This window comes from Haematobia irritans, chromosome 3 (assembly GCF_050003625.1).
Source record: "Haematobia irritans isolate KBUSLIRL chromosome 3, ASM5000362v1, whole genome shotgun sequence".
NCBI lineage: Eukaryota > Metazoa > Arthropoda > Insecta > Diptera > Muscidae > Haematobia > Haematobia irritans.
In genome coordinates, this window is record NC_134399.1 from 218,842,112 (window position 1) to 218,855,466 (window position 13,355).

Sequence of the window (13,355 nt, forward strand, 5' to 3'; positions counted from 1 at the left end):
TTTTTTTTTTTGGGTGGTTTATAGATGGTGATTGACAACAGAGTAGTGATTGATTTTGGTGGTGTTTACACAAGGTGAAGGATTCATATAACCAAACACGTACGCATATAAAAAATGAAAATTATATGAAAAAACAAATAAAAATAAATTATATTAAAAAATTACACAAATAAATATACATATATATAAATGATCAAAATAATTAATATCATTAAATTTTGCATTTGAGCTTAGTTCTTGTTGGTGTGGTTGCAATTTGATGAAAATGAGCTGAGTTCGTTTTAGTCCACAGTTGAGCCACACGCTTATTTTTGCTGTTTTTTTTGGGGGGAAGGATGACATTTTTTTTGTTTTTTGCTCATTGCTATTATGAATGTGGTTGATTTGATTGAGTATGACAGCCAAAAAGAAAACCAAGCATTGAAGTAGTATAATTTAATAGAAAATATGAACAAAACAAAGCCATAACATGAAATTAAATACCAAGTTGCAGTTTGCTTGATAAATATTTAGAATGGTACTTATATATATGATCCCACAATTTTACATTTTAGTTAAAACATTTTCTAAAGAAATAAAATTTTGGCAACATTTTCTAAAGAAATAAAACTTTGACAAAATTTTGACAAAATTGTCTATAGAAATGAAATTTTGACAAAATTTTCTATAGAAATAAAATTTTGACAAAATTTTCTATAGAAATAAAATTTTGACAAAAATTTTCTATAGAAATAACATTTTGACAAAATTTTCAATAGAAATAAACTTTTGACAAAATTTTCTATAGAAATAAAATTTTGATAAAGTTTTCTACAGAAATAAAATTTTGACAACATTTTTTACAGAAATAAAATTTTTAAAAAAATTTTCTATAGAAATAAAATTTTGTCAAATTTTTCTATAGAAATAAAATTTTGTCAAAATTTTCTATAGAAATAAAATTTTGACAAAAATTTTCTATAGAAATAAAATTTTGACAAAATTTTCTATAGAAATAAAATTTTTATAAAATTTTCTATAGAAATAAAATTTTGACACCACTTTCTATGCAAATAAAATTTTGTCAAAATTTTCTATAGAAATAAAATTTTGACAAATTTTTCTAAAGAAACAAAATTTTGACGAATTTTTCTAAAGAAACAAAATTTTGACAAAATTTTCTAAAGAAACAAAATTTTCTATAGAAATATAATTTTGACAAAATTTTCTATAGAAATAAAATTTTGACAACATTTTCTATAGAAATAAAATTTTCCATAGGAAAAAAATTTTGACAAAATTTTCTATAGAAATAAAATTTCAACAAAATTTTCTAGAATTAAAATTTCAACAAAATTTTCTATAGAAATAAAATTTCGAAAAAATTTTCTATAGAAATAAAATTTTCATAAAATTTTCTATAGAAATAAAATTTTGACAAAATTTTCTATAGAAATAAAATTTTGTCCAAATTTCCCATAGAAATAAAATTATGAGAAAATTTTCTATAGAAATGAAATTTTGACAAAATTTTCTACAGAAATAAAATTTTGACAAAATTTTCTATAGAAATAAAATTTTGACAAAATTTTCTATAGAAATAAAATTTTGACAAAATTTTCTAAAGAAATTAAATTTTGACAAAATTTTCTATAGAAATGAAATTTTGACAAAATTTTCTATAGAAATACAATTTTGACAAAATTTTCTATAGAAATACAATTTTGATAAAATTTTCTATAGAAATACAATTTTGATAAAATATTCTATAGAAATGGAATTTTAATAGAAAGAAATGGAATTTTGACAAAATTTTCTATAGAAATAAAATTTTGATAAAAATCTCTATAGAAATGAAATATTGACAAAATTTTCTATATAAATAAATTTTGACAAAATGTTCTATAGATATACAATTTTGACAAAATTTTCTAAAGAAATAAAAAAAAATCTGTAGAAATAAAGTTTTGACAAAATTTTCTATAAACATAAAATTTTCCCAAAATTTTCTATAGAAATAAAATTATGAGAACATTTTCTATAGAAATAAAATTTTCACAAAATTTTCTATAGAAATAAAATTTTTAAAATTTTCTATAGAAATAAAATTTTGACAAAATTTTCTATAGAAATAAAATTTTCACAAAATTTTCTATAAAAATAAAATTTTGACAAAAATTTCTATAGAAATAAAATTTTGACAAAAGTTTCGTAGAAACAAAAATTTCGACAAAATTTTGTATAGATTTCACAAAATGTTCTATAGTAATAAAGATTTGACAAAATTTTCTATAGAAATAAAATTTCGACAAAATTTGCTATAGAAAAAAAATTTTGACAAAATTTTCTATAGAAAAAAAATTTTGACAAAATTTTCTATAGAAAAAAAATTTTGACAAAATTTTCTATAGAAATACAATTTTGACAAAATTTTCTATAGAAATAAAATTTTGTCAAAATTTTCTATAGAAATAAAATTATGAGAACATTTTCTTTAGAAATAAAATTTTATATAAAAATAAAATTTTGACAAAATTTTCTATAGAAATAAAATTTTGACAACATTTTCTATAGAAATAAGATTTTAAGAAAAGTTTCTATAGAAATAAAATGTGAAAGGTTTACAACTATGAAATAATAACTTCAGCAGACTTTGTAGCAGAAGATATGAAAAAGGAAAAGCAGTTGCTGTTGATGAAATAGCAAACATTGTCTACATTTCGACAAAATTTGCTATAGAAAAAAAATTTTGACAAAATTTTCTATAGAAATACAATTTTGACAAAATTTTCTATAGAAATACAATTTTGACAAAATTTTCTATAGAAATAAAATTTTGACAAAATTTTCTATAGAAATAAAATTTTGTTAAAATTTTCTATAGAAATAAAATGTCGACAAAATTTTCTATAGAAATAAAAATTTCACAAAATTTTCTATAGAAATAAAATTTTAACAAAATTTTCTATACAAAAAAAAAATATATAAAAAAAATATAAAAATAAAATAAAATTTTGACAAATTTTTCTATAGAAATAAAATTTTGACAAAATTTTATATAGAAATAAAATTTTGAGAAAATTTTCTATAGTAATAAAATTTTGAGAAAATTTTCTATAGAAATAAAATTTTTAGAAAATTTTATATAAAAATAAAATTTTGACAAAATTTTCTATAGAAATAAAATTTTGACAACATTTTCTATAGAAATAAGATTTTAAGAAAAGTTTCTATAGAAATAAAATGTGAAAGGTTTACAACTATGAAATAATAACTTCAGCAGACTTTGTAGCAGAAGATATGAAAAAGGAAAAGCAGTTGCTGTTGATGAAATAGCAAACATTGTCTACATTTTCATAAACTCTGCCAAAACAACCCAAAAAGGTAATGCAGGGAACTATCGTTGCGATGTTCTCCTATGGGTCTTGTATTGATACAAATAATCTTGAAATTTATTAAAAGTTTAAGTGTTTAAGTGATCGATCTTGAAACACTCAACATTTTCAGCAAACTTCAGACTTTTTAAAAGTAAGTTTGCTTTAACAAAATTGTATATACTCAATGTATATAGTGGCTCGTCTACTAATGTATGTAGTGGCTCGCCTACAGCAACCGGCATTTACCGGCTATTATTATCAGAATTTTTACTTTGAGTGTAATTGGCAAAAAAGTAAAACAGAAATATCGAATGTTGTAGTTTGTGGTTGTAATCAGATTGCTTGAAATTTGAAAGTTCCATAAAATGAATATCCTTTTTAAGAACACAATAGTAAACTGATGTAGCATCAGTCGGGGCGAAGAATTAGTTTATTTGAATTGTAGAAAAATTTCGTGGTCAAACTTATTCTAAATAAAAATTAACAGCAAACTTGGCATATTATTAATGGCGGGCGGCAATAAAAACACTAATTTAATTTTTGTTGAAAAAACGCATTAATAACTCAGAAAAAATGGCATGCACAAACTCTTTCTTTACCTTGGCGATGTATTTTTTATGATTGTTTTTAACTTCAACATTAAAAAAATATGTAAATGAAAAAATACTCAGAACATGTTTACTTCTTAATACCAAAAGATGTGGGGGCGGAAGTTTCATCTATGTGCTCTGATAAAGTGGGTAAAGTTTGTTGAAGTTTACGCGCCACAGCTGAGCTCATTTTCAACATAAATGCAAAAGAAAAAGAATTTTTAAATCAATAAAGTTAAACAAAAAATAATGAAAAAAAAAACACTCAAAAAGAATAGAAAAAATTAATTAAACACAAATGGTGATCAAAGTCTTATAAAATATCGAATATCATACCTGTATCACCATCACCGTATTCGGCCATGGAATCGGTATCACTTTCCAGACCAGGTTTTGCTGAACTAACAGACTGGCGACCAGCGCTCTTATTGTCCAATCTAAAACAAAAGCAAGCGAAAAATGAATGATAATGGAAAAAATATCATCACCTAATAATCTATGCAAACTTACGGCTGCGAGTATTCATGGAAACCACCTTCATCGGGGTAGTCGCGTCTGCCATTCGCCATTTCACGATCGTGGACATCATATTTACCACCACGATTGCGACGTATGATACATATGATAATGAATAGAATGATAATGATAGCCAAGGCCAACATCATGCCGATAAACCAGCCGGCATTGGCCAAATTTTCATTGGGCACTTTAATTGGTCCCTCAACGGCACCAATATCCACCTCTCGTATATCACTTTCCCTTGTGAAATGACCATCAACGGCCACTACACGGAATTCATAGACAGATTCGGGATCTAAGCCGGCAATCTCTTGGTAGTCACGGTTTTTTTCTTCGGGAGTTTGATTCCATTCAGTTTCACCCTTAATCCTGTAAAGAAAATGGAAAATAGTTTTTTGTTTGTATTCTCTAAAAAGCAAAACTTATCACACGGAAATAGACTATATTTTAAAATTGGAAAAAGTAGTTGGTTTTTAATCGGACAATGATACAAAAGTCGAACTTCGATTTTTGTCAAGAAATGACCAAAATGGCTACACCGAATTTTTAATAGTGATCAAAATAGAATTGATTTTAATAAAAAAAAAATCAAAATGACCAATGTTTAATGAAAGAGGAATGCGAGGTAAATATTCCTATGTTGACTTCTCATGAAAAAGTCGAAAACTAAAAAAACGAATTGTATAAGTCGGCTTTTCGTATAACAAAGTCGAAAAGTACACAAGAACAAAAAAACAAAAAAAATCGACATGGGGACTTCTGCAAAACTCAAAAGTCCACATTTGAAATTTTTGAACAATTGTGTATGTAGTTTATGATCGTCCTACCGATGATTGGGGTACTAGCGGTACGTAATCTAGCAAAATTTGGAGGAAATTTTATAAAAAAAAAAATAACAAAAAAATCTAATTTTGCAAAGATTTATTTCTATAGAAAATTTTCTAAAAATTTTATTCCTATAGGAAATTTTTCAAAATTTTATTTTTATAGACATTTTTGTCAAAATTTTATTTCTATAGACATTTTTGTCAAAATTTTATTTCTATAGAAAATTTTCTCCAAATTTTATTTCTATAGAAAATTTTCTCCAAATTTTATTTCTATAGAAAATTTTCTCAAAATTTTATTTCTAAAGAAAATTTTGTCAAAATTTTATTTCTATAGAAAATTTTGTCAAAATTTTATTTCTATAGAAAATTTTCTCAAAATTTTAGTTCTATAGAAAATTTTGTCAAAATTTTAGTTCTATAGAAAATTTTGTCAAAATTTTAGTTCTATAGAAAATTTTGTCAAAATTTTATTTCCAAATTTGGAGAAAATTAAAAAAAAAAATACCAAACAAAAAAATCTAATTTCGCAAAGATGTATTTCTATAGAAAATTTTCTCAAAATTTTATTTCTATAGAAAATTTTGTCAAAATTTTATTCCAAGAAAATTTTGTCAAAATTTTATTCCAAGAAAATTTTGTCAAAATTTTATTTCTATTTCGCTTTTGAAAGCCATTTAATGGAGAAAATTTTATAAAAAAAAATACCAAACAAAAAATGTTCTCAAAATTGTATTTCTATAGAAAATTTTGTCAAAATTTTATTTCTATAGAAAATTTTGTCAAAATTTAATTTCTATTTCGCTTTTAAAAGCCATCTAATGGAGAAAATTTTATAAAAAAATTACCAAACAAAAAAATGTTCTCAAAATTTTATTTCTATAGAAAATTTTGTCAAAATTTTATTTCTATAGAAAATTTTGTCAAAATTTTATTTCTAATTCGCTTTTGAAAGCCATCTAATGGAGAAAATTTTGTAAAAAAAAATTACCAAACAAAAAAATGTTCTCAAAATTTTATTTCTATAGAAAATTTTGTCAAAATTTTATTTCTATAGAAAATTTTCTCAAAATTTTATTTCTATAGAACATTTTCTCAAAATTTTATTTCTATAGAACATTTTCTCAAAATTTTATTTCTATTTTATTTCTAAAGAAAATTTTGTCAAAATTTTATTTCTATAGAAAATTTTGTCAAAATTGTATTTCTATAGAAAATTTTGTCAAAATTTTATTTCTATAGAAAATTTTGTCAAAATTTTATTTCTATAGAAAATTTTCTCAAAATTTTATTTCTATAGAACATTTTCTCAAAATTTTATTTCTATAGAACATTTTCTCAAAATTTTATTTCTATTTTATTTCTAAAGAAAATTTTGTCAAAATTTTATTTCTATAGAAAATTTTGTCAAAATTGTATTTCTATAGAAAATTTTCTCAAAAGTTTAGTTCTATAGAAAATTTTGTCAAAATTTTATTTCCAAATTTGGAGAAAATTTTATAAAAAAAATTACCAAACAAAAAAATTTAATTTCGCAAAGATTTATTTCTATAGAAAATTTTCTCAAAATTTTATTTCTATAGAAAATTTTGTCAAAATTTTGTCAAAATGTTATTTCTATTTCGCTTTTGAAAACCATCTAATGTCGATATAGAAAGAACTTTTACATCCTCACTATACTTTGATGAAACTTGTGCTCACGACATTACCTGTATTGTGTGAAGAAATGTGTACCGGCATGACCTTCGCTATTGGGTTTCCAGTTGATGCGGAATTTAGCCAAACCATTATCTGAGGGCTCTTGTTGATATTCGAAATAGGGTACAGCGGGTTCCTTTGATTCTTCAGTAAGTGTACGTTTCTCAATGAAGTGCCTGTAAAATTACAACAAAATGTCAAATAGCAGAACTTCTTCATATATTCCAACATCATACTTACAATGTTCCCTCTCCAGCTTTGGTGGTGGCCGCAATAGAAATACGATATTTGGTATTGGGTTTCAAACCGGCCATCTTCATACTGCTGATACGTGGATCAGTGATATGGGGATCATATTCACGTCTCTCACCCACATAGCTGCCTTTAACTTCTTCATAGTAGATTTTGTAACCAGTAAGCTTGCCGTTGGGGTTTAAGGGTTTCTTCCATACCAACCAAAAGGCTGATGAACCCATGGGATAGGCATCCAAAGATTCGACGGGTGAGGGTACACCTTCAGGTGTATCGAAATCAATAACAGCACTAGCGGGACCATTGAAACGTCCATTGTAAGCCAAAACACGGGCAAAGTTCTTGGAATCGGGTTTGAATTGTGTAACCAAGACCTGATTGGAATCTTTCTTAACATGGATTTCTCGTAAACCTTCTTCGCCTTCTTTTTCAGTCCAGGTTTGTATCTTATAACCCTTGAAGTGACCACGAATGGATTCTTCATTGACAGGGTTCCAGTTCAAAATGGCCGAGGTAGCTCCAACAACCTGGGTCATACTGAAATTGGTGGGGGCTTCCAAAGGACCTATGAATTAATATAAATCTGATTAGTTACTGATTACTTAGCAAATGTTCACCTAACACTTACGATCTTCACCGGACCAGCCTACAACCTCTTGGGCAGCCACATTAGCTTGACCATTCTGATTGATGGCCACCACTTTAATGAGATAACGTACAAATGTTGGTTGTTCACCAATTACCAAACTGTCCTGTTTCCAATCGTAAATATCCTTGTTTTCCCAGCTGGCCGCAGGAATATCACGTTTCCATGATACGCGATACTGGAAGTTGGGACCATTGTGATCGATTTCTGGCATAGGAGTCCATGTAATCACCAAATTGGTGGGTTCAGTTCCCTGGCCACGGACATTGTCGGGATTTCTATAGGGCACATCGGGTTGGGTGGTACACACTTCACTATGACCCGATGGAGGAGAGGGTCCAATTTTATTAAAGGCAATCACACGGAATGTATAGTTGGCCCAGGGCGACATGTCGACGACAAACGAGGTGTCAGTTGAAGGAACCTTTTCGTAGGCCACATCCCAGGAAGCCGGAGTGAATGAGGTATTGAACTGAATGGTATAATGGAGGATGGGAGAACGATTATCGCCGCGTGGTTCCCAGGTGATGGCAGCTGTAGTAGGACGGCAATGGACTTCCTTTAGGGAAGGGGCATTTGGTACATCTTGGACAATAAGATTGGCACTGCTGGAGGCTTCATCCAATTCGGTCCTGGCAACACAAGTATATTCGCCTGAATCCAATTCGATGGTCTTGGCAATGGTCAAAGAGTTATCGTTGGTCTTTACAAAACGGGCTTCGGCTTCAAAATCAATTTGCTGGGAGTCCTTCCACCATTCAATCGTCAGATTCAAAGTATCGTCGTGAGCTTCGTTACAACGGAAAGTGGCTGATTGGCCAGCAGCTACTTCATAGTTTTGTGGTCCCTGAGTAATGCGTGTGGCTTCCTTAACCTCCAATGAGCCATTGGCTGTCTTCTCGCCAAATTTGTTTTTAGCATAACAGGTATAGTCACCAAAATCATCATGGATAACCGATTGAATCTGTAGATCACCCGAGGGCAAAACGGTGAAACGTCCACCAGTCAATTCACGGCCATTGTGCAACCATTTAACTTGGGGCTTTGGTGCACCAAATACACGACAACGCATGGTTATATCTTTACCGGCAACAGTGGCTTCCTTGCGTGGAGGTTCATCAATCTCTGGTGGCAAGGCCAATACATTTAGATAGACATCTTTGTAGACATAGCCCAAGGAGTTGGTGGCGTTACAACCGTAATTGCCTGTATCGGATTTAAGCAAATTAGTGATTTTAATGCGATTTGTTTCCACAGTACGTCTGGGATTGGGAGGAGCTTGGCTTATGGGTTTGCCATTGTGTATCCATTGAATGGTGGGTTCTGGAGTACCCAGAGCTTCACAACGGAATTCGACTTCCTCATCTTCGGCAGCATTTTGAATTTCAGGTTCGACAGTGAAATAAGGGACGGCTTGTATCTCAAGATTAATGGAATAGGATTGACCTTTGCCCACACCGTTGAAAACATCGCAAGTGTAGGTGCCAGCATCTTCAAAGGTGGCATAACGTATCACCAAAGATTTGCCATAATGACCCTGAGATATACGATCTCCCCACTGTATGGGAGCTCCATTCTTTTTCCATATGGTTTCGGGCAAAGGAGTACCACCATAGATACAAAACAATTCCACATATTTACCACGTAGAGCCACTTCATTCTTTCTGGTCACATACTGTTGGCGAGGTTCGAACTTATTCTGGGAAGCACTAATACCAGTCTGTTTAACATCCAAAAGGACACGGTTACCGATCTTATATTCATTACGGAACACTGAGGTAGCTGAGCAAGTATAGAATGTGTCTGTTGAGGCATCATCACGGGTAACATTAGAGAACCACAAGGTACCCTCGGGATCCAGAGTCATACGTGAGCTGTTGATGGTTTTGATGCCAGCATCGAAAGTATTCTGAATCAACCAATTGACGGTGGGTTTGGGCCAGCCATCGGGAGCCTGGCACTGCAACGAGAAGGGTTCACCCTCATTGGCTTCGACAATCTTCTTCTCATCCTCCTTGAACGCATTTAACTCGGCCTTGCGCACAAACACCGAGTTCGAGGTGGCAATACCAAATTCATTCTCAGCGAAACATTGATATTGGCCCAAATCTTCGTCTTTCGGCGAGGTAATGACGAGTGTACCACGACCGGGTTGTTGTAGCATACGATTATCATAGGCTTGCCAATCGAATTTTTTGCCGTTCTTAATCCATCGGTATCTGCAAAAAAGAAGGAAATACGAGTTACGGGTTAATTGCTTGTTGACCATTGACTGATAGGCAATTATAAAAATATTGTATGGTTTAAATAAATGTATACATGACTTTCCATTTTTGGCTAAATGACTCTTTGGGTTTAATTTATAACTTAAGTTTTATGTTTCCTGTTCTTAAAAAAAAAGAAATGTGTTTGGCTCTTTATGGCCAGTTAGTTGTTCGCTGGGACAGAGTGGAATGAGGTTGTGGGTGGAAAGAAATGAGGAAAATTTAAGTCGAATAATATATGCATAAAATTAATCAAATAATTTTGAGATATATCATAAATGTACGAGGTTCATTGCAATGTTGAAAAACTCCAGAAACGGGCAACCATAGTGTTTATGGCAGGGATCGGTTACACTGGTTTTGCTTAAAAAAGTCTGGCAAGATGGAGTTTCCCCTTCTGTACAAATATCAAAAATGTAAGCTCTTAGTTCCCATACAGGAACAACCCTCTACCTTGACTGCATATTTCAAGAAAATCGCAAAACTTTAAATTAAAAAAAAATCTGGCGATGCCGCTCTCTATCGTTCCCAGTAAATTTCAAGTAAAGTAAATCTGAGAAATGAAATCTTTCAATTTGCAAAAATCGGGCAAGGGGAGGTATAACTCCTCGACGAGAAATCGAAATATCACGTTCCCTATATACACACAAAATTTTTTTCTGGTTCAATCACGAAATTAATTGATCCAATTAATTTTCAATCACAGAAATGATAGTATCAATTAAAAAATTAATTGAAGGTCAATTAAAAAATTAATTGATCCAATTAAAAAATTAATTGATCCAATTAAAAAATTAATTGATACTATTAATTTTTATGATTGATTTTTGTTTCAATTAAAAAATTTGTTGAATCAATTAAATTTTTAATTGAATATTTTTTAAAACTCAATTAAAATTTTAATTGGAAAAATTTTCGTGAAATTTTTTTGTGTACACTGACCCACGTTCATTGTAAATTTCAAGTAAATCGGATAAGTTTAGATTTTGTGCTATTGCATTAAAAAAATAGACGTCCCCTTTCCCGATCGAAAAACCAACCAGAATTTTTTTTTTGTCCAGAAACAACAGTGAACTTCCCAGGAATTTCGACCAGATATCGTCACGAACCCTATGTTCATTTACTGACCCATGTTCACTATAAATTTCAAATAAATCGGAGAAGTTTAGATTTTGTCCTACTGTTTTAAAAAAGGGACGTCCCCTTTCCCGATCAAACATCGAAAAACAAATGACAAGATAATCGGGGACAGTATTGCCAGTATTGGGGATTTTCCTCCGAATTTGGGATATTTTTTCGTGGATGGGGACGAAAATTTTGAGTTGGAGACTTGGGGGGTTTGGTGGGGAAATTCCATAAATTTGGGGATTTTTTCGAAATCTGGTCAGTATAATAAACCAGGTTGCAATAATTATTTTCAAGATCTTCTCTTCAAGGGTCAAAATGTAGGACAAGGGAGGTCTAATTTTCACAAGGTCTAACGGGCAAGGTAGAGGTCCAAATATTAACAAATCAGGTACCCCATATTAACTTCATAAATTGTAAATTTCAAGTAAGTCGGAGAAGTTTAGCTTTTTCACTGCACTTTAAAAACTCGAGCAAAAGGTCCCCATCCCCGACCAAATATCGAAAAATAATATAGCGGATCTTTGTTTAGACGCCATCTTCAACCATCTCTGAAAATTTCAAGCAAATCGGATAACTAAAATCCCTACAAATATTAAAAAACAGGTACCCCATATTAACTTCGTAACCTAACCCGGCCTCTGTAAATTTCAAGTAAATCGGAGAAGTTTAATTATTTTATAGTACTTTAAAAAATGTCTGGCAAATTGGAGGTCCCCCTCTCCGACCAAATATCGACAATATTTGTCTAGACGATACTCCCAACCTTACCTGAAAATTTCAAGTAAATCTGTTCAGCCGTTTGGGTGTCGTCTTGGCAAGAATTAATGAGAGAAGATAATTAACCGTTGAAAAACTTTTCGGTCAAAACTGGGATTGAACCCATTTATTATTTGCAAGGCGGGTATGCTAACCATTGAATCACCGTGGCTAGCAGTGTTGTCAGTATTGGGTTTTTTTTTCCAAATTGGGGATATTTTTTCGTATTGGGGGTTTTTTTCCCAAATTGGGGATATTTTTTCGTGAATGGGGACTTGGTTAGGTTAGGTTAGGTTATGTGGCAGCCCGATGTATCAGGCTCACTTAGACTATTCAGTCCATTGTGATACCACAGTGGTGAACTTCTCTCTTATCACTGAGTGCTGCCCGATTCCACGTTAAGCTCAATGACAAGGGACCTCCTTTTTATAGCCGAGTCCGAACGGCGTTCCACATTCCAGTGAAACCACTTAGATAAGTTTTGAAACCCTCAGAAATGTCACCAGCATTACTGAGGTGGGACAATCCACCGCTAAAAAACTTTTTGGTGTTCGGTTGTAGCAGGAACCATTGCACCACGGAATGGGGACTTGGGAGTTTGGTGAGGAATTTCCATAAATTTGGGCATTTTTGCGATTTTTTTTTTCGAGAAATCGGTTTAATCTTTTTACCAATATTTCATTTCTAAATAGAAAATTTTGTCAAAATTTTATTTATATAGAAAATTTTTTAAAAATTTTATTTGTAAATAGAAAATTTCGTCAAGATTTTGTTTCTATAGAAAATGATGTCAAAATTTTATTTCTATAGAAAATGCCAAAATTTTATTTATATAGAAAATTTTATTTCTATAGAAAATTTTATCAAAATTTTATTTCTATAGAAAATTTTGTCAACATTTTATGTAGAAAAAATTGTCAAAATTTAATTCTAACATATGTAGAAAATTTTTGTCAAAATTTTATTTCTAAATAGAAAATTTTGTCAAAATTTTATTTCTATAGAAAATTTTGTAAAAATTGTATTTCTAAATAGAAAATTTTGTCAAAATTTTATTTTTATAGAATTTTTTTTTTTAAATTTTATTTCTATATAGAACATTTTGTCAAAATTTTATTTCTATAGAAAATGATGTAACAATTTTATTTCTATAGAAAATGATGTCAAAATTTTATTTATATAGAAAATTTTATTTCTATAGATTTTTTTTTCAAAATTGTATTTCTATAGAAAATTTTGTCAAAATTTTATTTCTATAGAAAATTTTGTCAACATTTTATTTCTATAGAAAATTTTGTCAAAATTTTATTTTTATAGAA

At 29.8% G+C, this 13,355-nt stretch overlaps 1 protein-coding gene across 4 annotated transcripts in view; it reads right to left on the reverse strand.

The window, feature by feature from the left end:
• Nrg (Neuroglian) overlaps positions 1-13,355 on the reverse strand; it is a 232,194-nt gene that overhangs the window by 11,806 nt on the left and 207,033 nt on the right. For 2 of the 4 annotated variants that reach the window (XR_012721055.1, XR_012721056.1), the window contains exons 4-9: positions 7,871-10,107; positions 7,231-7,807; positions 7,002-7,166; positions 4,457-4,834; positions 4,283-4,383; positions 3,956-4,126 (exon numbers count right to left, since the gene is read on the reverse strand). Coding sequence is in view for 2 of the 4 variants with exons in the window: in XM_075302930.1 (XP_075159045.1) it covers positions 4,283-4,383; positions 4,457-4,834; positions 7,002-7,166; positions 7,231-7,807; positions 7,871-10,107 (3,458 nt within the window). In the remaining 2 variants the exon portion in view is untranslated. The remainder of the gene's footprint in view (positions 1-3,955; positions 4,127-4,282; positions 4,384-4,456; positions 4,835-7,001; positions 7,167-7,230; positions 7,808-7,870; positions 10,108-13,355) is intronic. The other 2 variants (XM_075302930.1, XM_075302929.1) reach the window with 1 other exon arrangement.